Source organism: Arvicanthis niloticus, chromosome 17, assembly GCF_011762505.2.
Source record: "Arvicanthis niloticus isolate mArvNil1 chromosome 17, mArvNil1.pat.X, whole genome shotgun sequence".
NCBI classification, from domain to species: Eukaryota; Metazoa; Chordata; class Mammalia; order Rodentia; family Muridae; genus Arvicanthis; species Arvicanthis niloticus.
The window spans coordinates 43,582,810-43,602,620 of record NC_047674.1 but is presented as its reverse complement, the minus strand read 5'-3'; the positions used below and the strand labels follow the sequence as shown (position 1 = coordinate 43,602,620).

The following is a 19,811-nucleotide window of genomic DNA, read 5'->3' as shown; positions in this document are numbered from 1 at the left end:
GTAATCAATTCAGCCACTAAGATCTAACTGACATTTTCACAAATAAACTCATCCTGATAAGCTATTCCTGATTTATTTCAAGGTTTAGAAAATTTGTTAATTGTGACTGATTTCATTGTTTTCCACTTAATAAAGTCTCTAACATTACTGACTTTAACTAGACACATATTGATTAACCTATCACACTGGTGGAATACAAAGGTAACATGGGAGCCAAAAGACTGTGTTATAACTGAAAAATCTCTGCTTTGCTTCAAAATACACATTAAAGTACTTGCTGTAGGAAGAACAACAATATCAACCAACTAGATCCCTCAGAGCTCCCAGGACTAAACCATCAGCCAAAGAATACACATGGAGAGATCCATGGCTCCAGCTGCATATGTAGCCGTGGATGGCCTTGTTGGGCATCAATAGGAGGGGAGGCCCTTGGTCCTGTGGAGGCTCAATGCATTGAGGTGGGAGTGGGTGGATGGATGGGGGAGCACCCTCATAGAAGCCAGGGGGAGGGGAAATGGGATAGGGTATTTGTGGAGGGGAAACCAGGAAGGGACATAACATTTGAAATGTGAGTAAAAAAATAACCAATAAAAAAAAAGAAATACCCTTTCCAGTACAATAACTTATTTACCCCAAACATTCTGTAACTGTTCTCAAGACTGTTGCTTGCTAATTTATATATCAGCAATATTTTTGCTACTATATGTCATGATATAATAACTTAGGTGTGTGGCACAGATGATGTACTTATGGGTTTCAGAAAAATGGTATAACAAGTTATTAATGTATTTATTACAAGGGTGAAGTGGTTTTAAAGGGAGAATGGGATAGTCTTTCCATATTACCCACAGCTTCAACCTACTACCAGGGGATTCATTCATTAGTAACTTATCAGCCTTGAACTGGTAAAACCAAGTAGTAAGACTGGAATATCAAGGAAAGAGATTTTTCTCCGTTGTGCCCTATCCAACATTTTCCCTTCCCAGGTTCATCCTCTTCTCAGCATCTAATTGCTTATTGGTTCTATAGCTTAGTAAGTTTTGTGTTTCAAAGTATAGCAAGCAGACATGCATATTTAATTCTGAATTCCAAGAGGAAAGCTAAAGGCCCTCCTCGCTACTCACACTTGAGTGCATTTCATGCTAGTAGGCAACACAACTGGAAGCCCAAAGAGTTTCATTTATTTATGACACATTTAAAAAGCTGAAAATTGTTTCAGTTAAATCCATGTCCCATGCATTTTTTTTAAATCCTAAGAAGATTTCATCACATATCCATACTAAACGAAAAATCTATTAGGGTAAAGGGGAACTTTGAAATAATATTTGTAACTGTTTTGCAACCTAACTGTAGTGACTTCTAAAAAGATATCAACCTCTCTGTTACTGTTAATGAAATAATTAAAATAAATTAATTAAAGCTCATTCATTTGAAAAGCCACAGATGAATATAATAACCTTTCACTCATGCATGCTTCCTGATATCAAAAGACCAAATTTTTGTTAACGTATAGTTTCAAGATAGCCATTTGTCCAAGGGCAGGCAATAACTGGTTTTAAATCCTTTTAAAACTTTCACAGGCTGAGTGTAAAAATAACTGCTTTCAATGAAAACAAAACTGCTTTTCAGAAGTGAATCATAAAAGAACAAAAATTTATTTGCATCATACCGTCCTTTCAGTCTGATTCTTAAAATCCCCCTTGCAATTGGAAGTCAACTTTGGTAAAACTGGGAGAAAATAGATTACAACATTTCCTGTTACAGAATCATTAGTTTTGACAAATCTCCTAAAATTCTGTCATGTGTGTAATTGCCATATGCTAACTGATTGTACCAATAAAGGAGGAGAAAAATACATGGGGTAAAAGGGCTGAAGAGGAATAATGTATCTGGAATGGCTATATTCAGTTGGGGAACTGGGAAGCAGGGTATTGGTGGGAATATTACGATGGCATTAAGTTGAATGTTTCATGCCTATTGGTTAGCTTGCATAGTGCTAGAAGGTGCTATTCACACTAATGAAGGAGCCAAAAGGAGTGATCATCATCTTCAGAGTTCCACCTATGAACTCTGCCAGAAGCAATAATGACTGGCCTGGCAAGACATACCCACTGCTTGCAATAATTGGCACAAACATAAGAGAGCAATCATTTTTTTTAAGACGTACCCTGTGAGATGAAACCTATAACTGGCATTATTAGTGGTCCATAGACTCATGAATAGACAGGTCATAGTCCTTAGGGAGAAATTACTCTTATTATTCTACTAAATGGACATAGTATTAAACCAACTTCTATTGACTTATAGCTATGAATGGATCTCTTAACCCTCATCAGGGATGCTTCGATCTGCAGCTGATGGTGATTAACTTGGAAGAGTCTCCATTCCTTCTGCCCTGTTTTTCCTAGATATGATTATCCACTGACCTTGAGACTCGTTGATTTGACTGCACTTGATGGTCAATAAGACCCAGGGGTCTTCCTGTTTCTGCTGTCCCAGCTCCAATAGCAAGCATACAGTGCTATGTCCACAGTTTTGGTGGTTTCAGAGCATCCCAACTAAGGTCCACATGACTGAGCCATCAACTCCAGTATTGTATATATTCCTATTATGAATTATGCTACACACAAACACATATTGTATTGTATTCAGATGTAGAATCTTCTTTGAGAAGAAGATAGGCTCCATGAAGCTTCCAAATATAAAGGGCATACAGAATATATCAGAGGTGCTGACATTCAAAACCCCATTGATGCCTAATATTTGGTATATTAAGGGTTGATTCTGTCTTGTTGAAACATCTCCACTTTTGTGAGCAATGTGTAACATTTCTACACATTTTAAGTAATTATATCTGCAAAATATTATTTACCCTGAAACAAATACTGCAGTCTGGTTTCTTTTCTTTCTGTAGCTTTCCGGGAAAGTGAAATTGAAGACCTAAACTATGGTTTGCATGGTTTTGAACAAACTATTTAGTCTATCAGGAGAGGGTAACAAGAGCACTTCAAACTAAGTGCCCTAGAAGGGGACATATCTGGAGGAAGGAATGGTCTTCTGTTCATGTCCAATTGCCTGACCATCAACTTACAAAACACCATGACCCAAAGGCAGGTAAAGAGTAAAGGTTTTATTCAGATTATACTTAGAAAATCAGGACAAGAACACAAGCAGGAGTTGACCAAGTAGGTAGGAGCTGATGCATGGAGGAGTGCTGCTTACTGGCTTGCTCACATGGCTTGCTCAGCCTGCTTTCTTTAGATCCCAGGACCACTAGCCCAGGGATGGCACAACCCACATTGGGCTGGGCCCTCTCACCTTGATCACTAATTGAGAAAATGCCTTATATTTGGATGTATTAACTCAACTGAGACTCCCTCCCTCCTCTCTGATGATTCTAGCTTGTGTCAAGTTGACACACATCACTGGAAATGTAACAGCCAGATTTTAGAAAACATTGGTATTTTAAGTGACAATCTCATTTTATTATATAAGAAAGTAAGACCATGTTATATGATGTCTGTTTATAGACCCTTCTGATAACGTTAGAAACCACAGTGACTTTTAGGGGAGGAAACTGACTTTAATCAATTCTATAATGTCCTGTGAATCATTTTGTTAATTCTCCAAATTGAGGTCTTCTGAGGTAACACGTATGGAAACATGGTTTACACCCTATCAGTATGACAGGAGATGAACACACGTATTCAGAAGGTAAGACAAGTGTTCAAGACTTAGGCAGAATAATTTAAAGGCTCCTTGAGGGTTTGGTCTGTCTTGTCTTTTAATGACGTATTAAAAGAATAAAGTCCTTTTACATAGTAGGAGCTAAAATGATTGATATTAAATATATTCTATCTCTGAACTGTATAGGATTAAGGGAAGAATAAACATGGGAACCATGCAGTTCCCAGTGGAAGCAGTAGGTACATACAACGGAGACCATGTATGCCCCCTCTAACTCGGCCCCATTTAGGTACTGCTTCTTGTTGCAAACTAACTCATCTCAAGCTGTTAGTAGAGGGTTAATATTGGCAGCAAAGAGCTCTGTGGCATGGTATGGCATGGTGTGTGTGTGTGTGTGTGTGTGTGTGTGTGTGTGTGTGTGTATGTGTGAGTGTGTGTGTGAGTGTGTAAGTGTGTGTGAGTGTGTGAGAGTGTGTGTGTGTGTGTGTGAGAGTGTGTGTGAGTGTGTGAGTGTGTGAGAGTGTGTGTGTATGAGTGTGTGTGAGTGTGTGTGTGCATGTGTCTGTGTGAGACTGTATGTGTGTGTGTGTGAGTGTGTGTGTGCGTGTGATTTGTTTTTTTTTTTTTTATTTTAAGAGTATGGGTGTTTTTGCCTGCACCAATGCATGTGCACTGCATACAGAGGCCACTAGAGACCATCAAATCCCATGGAACTAGAATTACAATCTTCTCCTGTTGGGCCTTGGACAAGGTAACTCCATTTAACCTGCCACCTTCAGTCACGTAGGACACAGGTAGAGGGCGTGATTAACAAGTCTCTATCTCCAGAGATTTAAATATTAATGAATTATCAAAAGGCCAGGGGTGTAGCTAATTAAGTTATTCCCTCCCCCTTTTCCTTCCCTATAAAATGAGACTCCTCTGGCCTTTGGCGGGGGAAGCACGTACCACCTACATCCATTTACCACGCCATGAACAATAAAAGCTTTGGAAAACCAGACTCCACACTCCACGTGTCGCATGGTCTCTCCGCCAGATTCCCAGCTTTTGGAACCCTGGAACCTTGCAGATGCAGCCGCCAGCCCGCCCACCGACAGCTGTGTGAATGTGGGATCCTCCGCAGGACCGGTTGCTGGACTCCCCCCCTCCCCCCTCCCCCCCCCCCCCACCGCCCGCGAGATTTCTTCCCCACAGCCTCCAGATTCTGGGAATGGAATCCTGGTCCTATGGAAGAGTAGCCAGTGCTCTTCATCTTTGAGCCATCTCTGCAGAGCCATATGCATTCTGTATTTATGTACATACATATGGAAAATAATATATATGAAAGGTTTCCTAGCTTTGAAGTGTCATGAGATTTTCCTCCTTCCCATGTATTCCACTTTTTCCACAGTATTTTTATTTTCCACAGTATTTTACTGTATTCCACTGCATTATAAGATCAACTGTAAGATCCACTGCAAAGAGAGGCTGCCTAGTACAAAATTGGGATTAGTAGAAACGCAGGTCTCTTCATAGCTAAAGGGGATACTTACTTAGCTACTAGAGGAGCAACTTGGTTTATATAATCCACTTACATGAATAAAATCTCAGGTATTACAGGTCTTAAGCTACAGAGCAGGGAAAGAGTATGAACAGGAAGCTTGTGTGAGATGGGTTGCCAGGATGCCAGGAATAAAGCCTCCTCTGCGCTGTTCAGAAGAACCTTTCTTCCTACTGGTTTCAAAAAGGAAAACTCATGAGTCCAAGTGAACAGATCTTCTACTTTGCGCATTTACTTACAGGGCAGTTAAACATTAAGTTTTTCTTTAAGGTTGGAATCTCCTCCACAGAACAGCACTGGATCTGATGCACTATCTTCTCCTTCCACCTAAGTCTCCTAGGAAATCACAGACCCCTGTGGAGATGCCTAAAGTTGCTTTGCCTTTTCTCCAATCTCCCTAAAATCAGAGACATCACTCATCCAAACGTCATAACGTCAGTCATGAAACTGATAACAAGACAATGGCTCCTTCCCTCAGCACAGAAGCAAAGGGGATGGAAGTCAGCGATGACAATGTCAGGGTGTGATTTACTGTGCACCAACACGTGGCATTTAGAGTATAAGAAATTCATTTTTTTTTTCTCATTTTGAGCATTCCTATTTAAGTGTAAAGCCCTTCATTTCCTCAGTTTCCTTCTGTAAACTGTTTCCAAAAAGAAGACAAGACCAACTGCCAACAGATGCAGCTCAGGCCGGACAGCACCTGAATGTCTGCAGTTCTTTGTACTCAGCTTCCTACAGGGTGCTTATCATGCAAGAACCAAAGAACATCTGGTGATGCAATGGTACACATGTTTTACAACTCACATAATCTGAGTCTTGGATGTACATGTTGTTCTCATATCCACTATGCTCTCCCTTGAAAGTAGACCCATTATTATGGCTGAAGTAGGAGGAAAAAAAAACCCAAAACAGAACAATAAAAAAAAATCCCAAACTAAAACAAAACAAAAATGATAGTCTTTGGGAAAATAAAATACACATTTCGTACAAGTAGGTGGAGATGCATGACACATGCATGCATACATACATACTTACACATGTAAACCACACATAATCACTTATGGGCTAGGCTTGCACACCATGATAATGTGGTTGAATAATTATTATGGATATTGTCCTATAAATGCTAAAATATTTGTTATGCAATCTCTTAAAGGAAAAACTTTCTAATTCTGGACTAAAAGATACTCTACTGAACATATCACATTTAGAGGACTTCTGCAATTGCAACTCTGAGTGATTAAAGTGATGTCCATAGCGATAAGCTTAAGTTTGCAGGAAATACTATCAAATATTCTGTCAGTGACTTTACAGAATATATTGTGCATGCTGAACCCACACAGTTGTTATAATGAGGTGTTTCCATGACATGATCTATACTGTACTCTCCAAAGAATATTCTGGAAGGTAGATGGATTTCATATGAAGAATATAGATCCAGTTAACAGAGACAGCATTGCCAACTCACCTGATCCTACCCCTGGGGCGCTCAGACTGCTCTGACATAAAGCTTGTGCTGCTGAGGCGTGAGGTACTGCTGGCTCTGGAAATGGCGGACACATCACTGACATCACTATCTGATGACTTGGCAGACGCGTTATCACAGCTTCTGTACTGATCTTTATGCATGTTGTACTAAAGATTAAACACAAGAAAGGATGAGCTCCACCATCAGGTCACACAACAGAATACACACAGACCTTGAGGTTAATGACTGCTTTACCTAAAGGAAATCAAAGGATAGCTCAGTCAAGGAGAGAAGGCCAGGGAAGCATTCATATTATAGACAAATCTCAATAAAAACCGGACACCCTTTCAATGACGAGATATGACTTAGGAAGAGTGAACACACACTTGTAGTGTTTGCATGGAAAAAGTCGAGGAATTAACTGGTCATGCTTAAAACCTGAAACTGCATTACTCATTTTTAAATTTACATTTTATCATTTCTTATCTTGAATAACATTAAATTTTGTACTTTGTTTCTAAGATTTCAGGTAAAATAAGTCATTGCGCAAATTGGTCAGGGGAGTTAATCAGTTTTTATTTCTACTCAACTTTTGTTGTCCTATTGGGGTCAACCATACAATGAATATACAATGCTATAACTATAAATAGTGCTACGTTTTTCTAAGTATAAATAATTTAATTGTTTCCTATGCTAACAAAAGGAAAAAACTAAACTCAATTACATAAAATAAAATATTACTATGCCTATTATTTCTTACTAAACAGGTTAATTTTCGGTCTGTGAGCAATAAGGGAATAAAATGTTTCTTAATTTTTACAAAAGACTCATATTCTCTAATGCTTCATAGCATGCATCCTGATTAATTTGAACTATTCTTCTCAAATGTAGCACATAAGTGCATTCTTTTCCTGAGTGTATGTGATATATCATATATATAATATATATGATATATATATGATATTTTCATATATATATATGTATATATGAAAATAAAAATTTAAAAGTAATTTTCCAGTACTTATTTTATAACCCTTTATTTAGTGGAATTTTTCCTTCAAGTATGTTAGTTTAAATTCTTTTCCTCTTTTGTATATGAATTTACCAAAGAATTTTGTATGAGGAAAACAATATACACTTAATAGTATATCTATAAAATTAATTTTTCTAAAGTTTTATCACAATGATGTTTATCTTTGAAAGCCATCACATATGCTATTACATCTGGAGACTAATTAATATTTAGTCTCAAATTTGTATGACTCATGTATTCAATGCAATGCAGTAAGTCCACCCATAAACTAAGTCATATCTGAGACATGATTCCGTCCAACATGTTTCTTTTCATTCAGAACCATTTCTAATGCACTGATGCGTGAAGAAATGGAGTAGAATCTGATTCCAACACTTGCAAAGTATCAAATGAGACTCTAAGATTAAAACTAAATGTGACCAAGGATGTATTATGTGTTCATTATATCTGACAATATTAAAAGGAGAGATAAGTAACATCTGACACCCTGAGAATCTCTTTGCATGTGCTGCATGCTCTTTCACTATTTTATCAACTGGAACCAATTGCTGGCAATACTGGGACAGTTGCATGAAGGCTTGTGAGCATAAAGGGCAATGTTGCTAACTTTAATTAATGAAATCTCTTTTTTCTGTAAGTCACCTCTATCCAAGTCTGTGTGAATAGAGATGTTTACTCTTCCAAAAAAGAGAATGAAAATGTCCTTACATATGCTACTATACCGGGATATGTAAGAATTACCACACAATTTCCTCCACATTAACTAAAGGAAATGGGAGACTTTATGTTAACTTTCTATTACTGTTTTCTTTTACTGATTTTCAGAAACTTGTTAACCTTTTAAATAATCTGTTTTTTCGACTAGTGTGATTTGTTAAATATCCTCATCAGTAATTTAGTCAAAATACATATATTATACAGTGAAGAATGAAATACCCTCAGGTGGAATTTATTCAGTCATCCTGTGGGGAAAGACGTCATCGCCAGAGGGAAGGTTCTAATTATAGTGTCACTGTTTTTAGAAGCCGGTAACAATAAACACTGCAGCTATCTCTACCAATCATTGCCACACTCTTGATGGCTGCTCCAGGATTACAGAAACAGAGTCCTTTAATAAATGACAGCCTAAGTGGAACTTTATCCTCCAGTTATGGCTTCTACCCATCACAGGCATTTAACTCCAAATAACATCACATGGAAAAGCATGGGTATGCATTTCACAGATTCCAAACCAGCCAGGCCAGGATGAATTCTTCACTCTGGATGAAAAGGAGGACAATTTAATCCTTTAAAGAGAGACCAAGCTCATATATCCTTACTAAAATAGCTCCGTTTGGAGAGCCTTAGAAAGAAGAAAGATCAGGCTTAAAAACAGATCTCAGGATCATATTCATTTGGTAATCTTTGAGCAAGAAAAACAAAATCTAGTTTTGTTTGCAAATAAAATGATTCTGGGAATGGTTACCTAATTTTTCATACAGTAGAATTTTCAACTATTTCATCAAATTTATTAGTATTGGGTTTTAATTACTTTCTTAAATAGGTTAAGTACATAAATACCATAAGGGAAGAAGTTCAAAATTTAATATATACTACCTTTATGCAAGTACTGGCACTATTTTATAGCAGTGGAAGTCATTTTCAAAATAAAATGTTTTGGGTAAGAAGAGAACTCTCCTCTGAACATATATGAAAGAAAATTGAACTAGCTGAAACAGCTATTCACCACTGCACATTGATATCAATGAGTTTTGATTTATGTAAAATAAATTCAGTGAAAACTTCATTAGAAACACTAAAAAAGAATATAAATATTTTGGTTGTGGAAAATATTAAATTTTATTTGCTGCACAAAATGTAAAAGACTGACAACTGTTACTTTGATTTTCTTAGTTTCATTCTTAATATTCTTAAACCTTTTTAAGCTACATCTCTGATGTCACATTTATTGGTAGTACAGCTATAACTGGAGTCTATGATTCCATTTTTCAGAATAAAAGGACATTATTTGGAAGTTAAATTTTCATGTTTCTTCTCACATGCAGACAGAAATTTAGATGTGTATTTCATATTTATATGCCTCATATGTAAGTAAATGAAAACACAAAGGGGTTCCTTGGGGAGAAAGATGGAGGCAGAAGTAGAGAGACACAGAGGAGTGTGAGCACGGTTCCTTAATGTGCCCGTGTGATGAGGTTACAGAGAAACACATTATTTAGAAATCAAATATTAATAAAATATGAAAGCAATCCCTTCTTAAGTGTTTTGTAACTATGTGCATCTCTTTGTGTCTATGTGTGGCTATGTGCACATATTACAGGTTCTGTTAGAGGTCAGAGGTATTTCCCACACCCACACCCCAGAGCTGGCTGGAGTCACAGGCAATTGCAAAATGCCAGAGGTGGATGCTGGGAATCAACAGTGGGTTCCCTGCAAAAACAGTATCAGCTTCAGGAAGTAAGTCCTGAGCCACCCCAGACATTTTAAAAGAGTTACTCAAATTCAGTGAAGAAAAGGGAAAGGGGTGTCTACACAAATAACAGAAAAGCATTAATATGTAAAAGTAAATGAAAGCCTTGAGAACACAAGGCTTGTTGTTGGGTCTAGATTGGAGTGTTTATTGATGATGTCACAACAGAATCTAGCTGTGTCTAAGCATCAAGTAAGTCTGTGATGCATGGACTCTACTAATTTTGATAAATGAATTCTGTTTCTTTGGGAAATAGTTAGGCTGAAACAGAATACATTTCACATTAATTTATTTATGTGTGTGTGTGTGTGTGTGTGTGTGTGTGTGTGTGTGCGTGTGTGCGTGCGTGCGTGCGTGCGTGAGTGCGTGTGTGTGTGTGTGTGTGTGTGTGTTGGTTTTCTCCCCCCACCAATAGGTTCTGGAAACTGAAAACTGATCCTTAGGCTTGGCACATTTACTCAATGAGTAATTTTGCTACAATTAAAAAAAAAAGACTGATGTTCTTCCAAGGTCTAATCTGATTTGTACAGAGAGTGTGCCACCTCTCCTGCAGGGTAGGTTACCTGATTTATAAGAACTCCGGTGCTTTAGACTTGTGGAACAGCTCTTTGCACAGATTTTTCTGATGATCTGATTGGACTTCTAGCTTACAACACCCACAAAGGCTTTAGTAATTTATCGCAACTCTTTACTTATCTTGTCCTTGTTTCCGACTCTGGTCCCTCACACTTTAATGGTTTATTGGACTTTTGGAAGAATAATAAGTCAAGAAAGGATTTCTGGATTAACTGAAGCATTTGCCCTAAGAGGAAATTTCAACTCACCAAACATAAGTGTAAGGAAAAAAAAATCTATCCTGATTATCATCCTGCCTTATTGCTCTTAGTGAATTTGCTGTGTAAGCAAACAAAAGCCTTGATGCGATTTGCAAAGAAAGACTAGCGTGCTGCTGATCAGCTGGGAACATCATCATAAGGCAGAGGAAGACAGATGTGCACAGCTGTAATCAGCTATTCTATAGGAAGTCGAGGTTTCTGCTTGATGTGTGTACCAGTTTGTTGTTTCTTTGTACTGATTTTACTTTCTTAAAAGGCTCCTGGAAGCCTTTGTGGGCTGGCATCCCTTAATCACATGGACCTTCTCTAACTGCTGAATTTTTAGTTTTCTGCATCTAAATTGTAATGTGATACACTGTATCCAATTGGGAATATTATGGGTGATAAACCATATTTTATTGTTTCTTTTACAGTTTGTCTATCTTGCTCTACATGGAGCAAACTTGATTATTTAAAAATGGTAACGTTGAAGCTCTATTTTAAGCATAGTACACTGACTTGATGTAGGTTGGACTTATTTCGATTTCGAATAGGTCACTATTTCTAGAAAGACTTCTGGATGACAAATTGTAGCCAAGTAGAACCAAATGCTATAAGGAGAAACATTTCAAAATAAACCAGATAAGGTATGTAAATGTTTTTCCTACCCTATAGGGCTGTATACTTTGATTAAATATTAGATAATAGGGTTTATGGATGTCTAGTATATTTCTAGAAAATAATACTGAAATATAAATCAAATGGTTATTGGAACTTAAATACTCTTTTGAAAGATTAAAACAGCATGTGATTTTTAACAAAAGATAGATAAATAAGCAAAACTTTCACACTGTATGGGTTTTGTCATTAATTTAATAGTCCACATCACATAAAATAGGTTTAATACTCTAAATTAATATACTATTATTTCATCAAGTGGCCTTATATACCCTGCTCACTTTTGCAAATGTAGCTAAGGACATTGTTTTCTCATTTGAATAACTGTTAAATGTAATAAATAATATCTCCAAAATATAACGCAAATATAAAGATGTGGAAGAGACATGTCAAGCTGCATGAACAACTGTGATGTGAGACTAGCAGTTAAAGACAATTTCTGTTGCACTGCTCGAAGCTCTCTAATTTTGTGATACACACACACACACACACACACACACACACACACACACACGCCTAGTACATATACCTGTTGTTTCTAAAGGGGATGCTATTGGTTGGATACTACTAATTTTACCTTGGAGTATTGCTCGTGGTCAAGTTCTTGACTAGACCCAGACCCTGTTGTCTGCTTAAACCGGTGTACCTTCATTTTCATCTGTCTCGTTCGCTCCTCCACTACTAAGCTTGCTGCAAAAACACACAACGGAAAGCTCATTAAAACACATGAAGCACCTTTCAGGGAACTGGTTAAGATTTTGACGATTTTGAAATGATTCGCACTAAACAAAATTTAGAAGTACACCACGATTAGTAGATTAAACACAGTGCAAAGAGTGGACAGCAGCTAACAGTTGTTAAGCTGAAGGTGAACGTGATTCAGATCACACTGAACGATCAGAACAAGTGTTAGCAAGGAGAAAGAGGCACTCTGTCTCTTCATCTGACGTGAGTCGTTCTCAGCTCTCTACACAGGAGATGATGTGAAACCAACTTTACCAAGAAAGCGTGTTTTCACTATATTCAGCTGGCTGCTGGTGCTTAGCTATGGATAGATCTGCATACTGAACACACCACACACATATGAACATGCTTGCATGCATGCACACCCACATGGCATCCTTGGCTACTGAGAAGTCACCTGAAAACTATTTAATTGATAATTCTCTAATTTTTTATAGGTATTCTTCCTATGCCATGAATTCTGACCAATAGCTTTCAATGAATAAATGGACTTATTTAGAAAAAAAAGTTTCGATTTTTATGGCTTGCATGAAGCACATATATAAACTTCAGTTTTTAAAAATTATATGCTATATTTTTTAGCTTGTTTGTAATATAATACATGAAGACATGTATTCCACTTAAGGCTTTGTTGTAGTAAAAAGCAACTATGATAGAGGGCAAATTGAATAGTCTTCAATCTGACTAAAGTCAGAATCCATTATAATCTAGCTTGAAAACTGTCTGCATTTTTTACCAATGGAGGGGAAAGAGCTAAGGGTAAGGTTATGTGTAAACCATTCAAAAGCTTGTAGCTATGCTGAGTGAGATCTAAACTAGTTTTGTTTACAAATTATCTACTACCAATTTCCCTGAGGAATCAACCTCTCAAAAAAGCTTTAATTGTATGTGTAGGGTAGATTTTGTGTGTGTGTGTGTGTGTGTGTGTGTGTGTGTGTGTGTGTGTGTGTGTGTAACCTTTGTACCATTCAGCCTCAAAAAAATGCTAAAAGTATACATGGAAACAAGTGCATGTATGCATGCTTGCATGTGGCAGAATGTGTCTGAAACTTCAGCTCAGAACCCGAGTCATAAATTTAATCGCACCAGCACTGTTTTAATCTCTACCTTACAGAAGTTGGTTAACTAGACTGACTCAGTCCATAACATCGCAGTTATGAGAATTAGGCAATGACAGACATTTGTGCTGAAGGTTGTCCTAAAAGACAATACATGGTGACTGCCTTTAACTAGAAGACAATCAAACAGCTTGAGAAAAGTCATTGAGAAGCTTGTTAGTTAGTTGACAACACACACAGTCAAAGGTAGCAGTATGAAGCAAGCTACAATATGACAGATATCAGGAACCGCAATGAGGTCAGGAAAAGTGAGATTTTTATGTACAGAATGCCATAAACAGTACAGAAAGCGTAAAAGTACAGAAAGTAAGTATATCTTCTCTCTGACCTTGACCTCTGTCCTAAATGTCTCTGTACAGTTTCCCCTTGCTTTGAGCATTAAGGGAGCTAAATATCCATAGTTGTACTGAATAAATAAAGCTTAAAATTATACAATGTAGATGTCAATTCCATACATAATTGAATGTTAGATCAACAGCCTCATCAAATACATTAACTTTTAAATAAACTCTTTGACACTTGCTAGATTAAGGCTTTGTATTCTTGCATTTAGCACCTAGCAGTTCTTAATAATACTTCCCAGAAGGTGCAAGCCTAGAACACCTGGAACAGTTGCACTGAGTGAGCTTTCCCATCTTGGCTAAGTAGGGTTATTTTACCTTCAAAATGCCTGCAATTTAATTCTCATTCACAATACTTAAAGTTATACTATAGTAATGTAGCAGGAATAAGTGACCTGAACTTAAACTGTTTCCAGAGTGTTTATTACTAGTTTCAGGAAATTCTCAGGATACTGCCCTTACTCAGAAGAGAGGTCCAGAAAACAACTTTCCATATCACTAGGATGAAGGCAATCTCTAAATGAAGATTATGACCCAAGATCACCAGCAGAACCACCCAACTTTCCAGTAAGTGCACCTGTCATGCCATCTTCATGCTGACGCTCGGATTTCAAACAGAAGCAAAACACAAATAATCCTGATCATTTACTTGAACAATGAGAAGGTTGGAGAACTGTGTCATGTTGTGACTTCTTTTTTGATGACACTATGCATTAATTTAGTATTATGAAATAACTGTACATGTTTTCACATAGCACTGAGAGGCTATTTCATAATCACACCCTGGGTGTGAATGTGAACACTATTCAACTTTGCTACATACTTGTATTCTATTTTATTTCTCAAATAAATACTGTGAAATAAAATGGTACTCTATATACATTAAAAAGCTAAAATTAAAAAATTTCAAACCAAAGATGTGATTCCACTAGTATATATTATTAATAGTATGAATAATAAAAATAATCAAAGCAAGCTGTGTCCTTGGAATAAAGATATCTCACTATTATTATGCTATAAGCAAACTTAACCATATATCAAATTCTCCAATACCTTATTTTGAAAAGGACAATTGTTCATCATAATTTAAAGCATTCTATTCTTTTATCAATTTTAACTCTAAAAGCAAAATTTAAATCTGAAATAAAATATTTTACAGACCCTACTGTGAACATTAAACTTACTTTTTAAGTCATTCTGAGTGTTTGTACCAATTTTAAATAACACAATGATTAAAAGACAAACTATCATTCAATTACAAAAAGGCTTTTTTTAAAAAAAATTAAGATCTTCATTGTTACCTTTCACACATGCAATGTATTAGAATCAAGTAATTATTATTCTACAATAAAATATTATTTAGTTTTCATAACAATTGAGCTTGAATTTTACATTCAGAAAATAGTTTACCATAGACCACTTTAACTACAATTATAAACAGGTCATATAAGTTAGTTACAGTACATTAAATAATTTATCTCCTGTAGTTCCTAAGCTGTAACTAGCATTGCAGTTTTATTAAAATACTTCCTGAGGAGTTGAAAGGCTGAAATTTGTCTGAGTCACTATAGCCTGGATGCTTTACTTATTGTGGTTAAACTGTGGCTTAATATTAGCACATACTGATATACAAAATTATATTGAAGGAGATCCTTTTTCTTCACAACAGTGTCTTGTTCATTGTTCTGTCCAAATTCAGGTACTTTTTTTTTTCAAAGTAATGTTGGTCAAAATCCCATCAAGAATGGAGAGAAGCAAGCCTGCTTCCTTAGGAGCAATTTCAAAGACCACAATTTCTCCCCTTCTGAAACTCAACAAGAAGAATTCCTATTGGAGCACAGAGGATAAGATTAGTAGCTATAACTTACAAAGTACTGATGATTTTCTAATGGAAAATATTCAATAGTACAGAAAATAAAAACAAGTGTTAAAAAGCATACATCTTCTGTCCAGCAACATGGCTACCCTGGCAAGGGACAGAATACTAAAATACCATCAGGCTGGGATGCAGGTGTGCCCTGGATTACAGTCTGATCAGGATGGAAAACAGGAAAACAGACATGCCCTTAGTATACACCTTTAATCTCTAACAAGGAAGGTAAACTTTGTTAGTAGAAAGAAGCAGCCATGCTTGAAAGTGATGTCTAATTGAGGGGCAAAGTGAAGAATCAGAGAAAGATTTGACAGAATTAATCAGAAGAGCAGAGAAAGAGAAACTACTTATGAGCATGGAGAAAGAAAAAAGGAAAGATAGTGGTGTGTGTGTGTGTGTGTGTGTGTGTGTGTGTGTGTGTGTGTATGGCAGTTTTACTGGGACAGTTTTAGAGACAGGTTACAGAGAGAACAAGACAGACACAAGTGAAGACAAAAACAAACTAGAGAATTAAGAGCCTGAAGTTAGTGTGAGACGTGGCAGAGCAATTCAGTCAAAAGCTGAGAGAAGCCAGATTGAATCAGTTAACTTGGATGACTGGATTGTATAGAGACTAGAATTTTACATGCCTAATAGTTAGTTAGAATAGTTAGTACAGGGAAGGAAATATTCTGGGCTCAGCCCAAGCTATGGTATGGCTCTCATCTCATCACTTCATCTCAGAAAATAAAAGCGATGTTTACAGACTTCATATTATGTACTATACTAAGAATGGTGTGTGTGTGTGTGTGTGTGTGTGTGTGTGTGTGTGTGTGTGTGTGTGCCATGACCTGGGAGTGGATGTCCAGAGGACAATTTACTGTATATGTAAGTTATCACCATCATATGGATACTGGGGATTTAACTCAGCTACAGGTGTCAACCTTGCAGGCATGTTCCTCTATTTAATGAGGCATCACATGGAAAAAGAATTCTTAATCTACTGAAAATGTGCAAATAATTTCATCTCATTCCTAGATTCATATAGATTCATGATTAAGAGGGACAGGCTTCTGTGCATCTACAAAAAAGCTGGAATCATTTGTAAAATTCTCACTATGTCTGCATGTATTTAAATAGACCCACCTCTCATATTATTTTAAAAGCTTAGGAATAAAAATTTAAATATTGCTATATTTTTATTTGTGTGTAGATGCATGTGTGTGTTTGCACAAACATATGTGTTTGAATATCCAGAGAGGGCAGAAGGGGACACTGGATCATCTGTAGCTGCAGTCATAGGCAGTTGTGGTCTTTCCCTATATATACTCAGATATGCACAGAGCTTATATGCACACTCAAGTGCCACCATAGGCCTTCTATACTCTCACTTTGGGGCTTTTTTATTTTAAACAGCAACTGCCTGTAATTAACATAAATAAATGAATAAAAAAGCCAAGAAGGTCAACTAAGTACTAATGTCTTTCTACTCTCATTATTTAACCTTCCCACTTTCATCCAAACTTCCACTGTCAAATACAGGAGACTAACATAACTGTCTCCTGAGTGGCTTCATCCAGCAGCTGATATAAACAGATACAGCCTCACAGCCAAACATTTAGGCAGAGCTCTGGGAGACTTGTAGAAGAGTGGGGGACAGGATTGAGCAAACTGGAGGGGTCAAGGGCACCACAAGATCTAGAGTCAACTAATGTGGGCCCATGGGGGTTCACAGAGACTGAACCATTAACCAAAGAGCACACAGGGTCTGGACCTAGCCCCACCCCCACCACACACACATTTGTAGCAGATGGGCTGCTGGTCTTCATGTGAGTCTCCTAACCTTGGGGCAGGGGCTGATTCTGTTGCCTGCCATTTGATCTGCTTCCCCTACCTGGACTGTCTGGTTGTGTCTCAGATGGGGAGAATGTGCCTATATCTCCTAAGACTTTATGTCCCAGGGTGAGGTGTTACACAAGTAGGGCTTCTTTTTCTTTTTGGAGAAGGGGAGAGGGTAATGGAGAAGAACCTTGTAAGGACAAGGGGAAGCGGGAGCTGGATGGCAATTAGGATGTGTAAAGTAAATTTAAATAACTATTGAAGAAGAAAAGAGCCTTCCATACATGAAAACTAGAGGGCAACAAAAGAAACAAACACTCTTGAATGCCAGTCATCTTTCCAGAGCCCCCCTCTTACAATTTTATTTAATACAAATGTTTTTAAAAGATTAATAATCCTCAACATTTGTTAGCTGAGTATTGAAGTTTTTATATATCACTTCCAGAGACAATATTATTTTTGAAATGTTTCTCATTTGCCTAAAATATTTTAAATGCTATAGTTATATATGTGATTTATTGGCATTCTAAGTTAAAATAAAGTTTTCATGAATTTACATTTATGTAAAAATCAATATGTGCCGGTTTCAAAATCTGTAAAACTAGAAATTAACATAAGCTTACATTTTGATATTTGGGTCTGGAGAGAGAGCTCAGTGATTAAAAGCACTGGCTGCTCTTTCAGTGGATCCAGGTTCTATTCTCAGGCATCTTTAACTCCAGTCCATGGTATCTAATGCCCTCTTCTGGCCTCCATGAGCACTGCATATATGTAGTGTATGCATAAACCATTGATACTGGCAAAACACCCAAACACATTAAAACTTCTCATATTTTATAAGTGTTTTCTGTGGAACATGATTTTAAATAAACAAACTACATTTCTAGATTAGGTTTCTCGGGACAAATAAGATTTTCATCACTATCTTGGCAAACACTAGTTCATTTGAGTCTACCTGAAATACAATAACCTTGGACAGAATATCTGATCCCATTTTGATGTACTACTGTATCTCATAGTTGGGAAAATTAAAATATCTGCCTCCTACTTTTATGACAATATAGTGTTACTTTCGAGAAAGAGAAAGCCCATTTTCCCAGTGTACCTTCCAAGAAGAAAACTTATAAATGACCTAAAAGCCATCAGATCAAATGGAACATACTATGATGACTTGGGTACTGATAACAGATATACCCAGTTTTGCTACAAGAATAATTCTTTTAGCTATTATCAATACCTGGACCACTTTAGGTGACACCAATGAATGGCCCAACTTGAAACCCATCTCATGGGCAAGCACCAATTCCTGACACTATTAATGATATTCTGATATGTTTGCAGACAGGAACCTAGCATAATTGTCCTCTGAGAAGCTCCACCCAACAAATGACTGAAACAGATGCAGAGACTCACAGACAAACCTTAGATGGAGTTTGGAGAGTCCTGTGGAAGAGTTGGAGGAAAGATTGAGGGACTCCAAGAGGACAGGCACCCCACAGGAAGACCAACAGTCTAACCTGGACCCTTGGGGACTCTCAGAGCCTGGACCACTAACCAAAGAGTGAGTATGGGCTAGACCTAGCCCCCCACATATGTAGCAGATATGCAGTTTGTCATCATGCAGGTCCCCAACAACTTGAACAGTTGTCAGAAAAGTTGTTGCCTGCCCATGGATCCTGTTCTCCTAATTGGGCCACTTTGTCTGTCCTCAGTGAGAGTGGACATGTCCTGAAGTGAGTGATATGACAGGGGTTGGGGAGTAGGGTGTGTGATACCCAGCTGGATTCTCACTTCTCAGAGGAGAAGAAGAGGGAGAAATAAGGGGAATAGCTGCATGTGTCGGGAGGAGGGACTGAGAGGAGAGGGGAATGATATTGTGATGTAAATAACATAAATAATTTGTAAAGAAAATAAATAATTTAAAAAATAATTTTTTGAAGCACTGTACTTTACAAAGTAAGTTCACTCCTGGAGACAAAGCAGAGACAAACTCTAGAAGTACAAAAACATTAAAAACATCTGGCTGATTGAACTGCATTAGGTAAAAATGATACAAAGTCTGAACACAAAGGCATTTTAAATATAACTGGGACTTAAAATAGTCTACCTGGTAGAGTGGGCTGACATTCGAAGATATAAAATGTAACATGGTCAGGATCAACAGGCATTCTTCCTTGTTTAGAAGCAACATGGTAAAAGAGGTAAGAAAAGTGGAGATTAGCT

The 19,811-nt window shown here is 37.2% G+C and overlaps 1 protein-coding gene across 48 annotated transcripts in view; it reads right to left on the bottom strand.

Moving 5' to 3' along the window:
- The window catches only part of Rims1 (regulating synaptic membrane exocytosis 1), a 468,064-nt gene that overhangs the window by 77,855 nt on the left and 370,398 nt on the right, over positions 1-19,811 (bottom strand). For 45 of the 48 annotated variants that reach the window (XM_076915149.1, XM_076915147.1, XM_076915148.1 and 42 more), the window contains 2 exons: positions 12,272-12,384; positions 6,699-6,865 (listed from right to left, as the gene is read on the bottom strand). The exons of the other annotated variants lie outside the window; for them this stretch is intronic. In XM_076915149.1, coding sequence (XP_076771264.1) covers positions 6,699-6,865; positions 12,272-12,384 — 280 coding nt within the window. The remainder of the gene's footprint in view (positions 1-6,698; positions 6,866-12,271; positions 12,385-19,811) is intronic. 48 annotated transcript variants of the gene reach the window in all.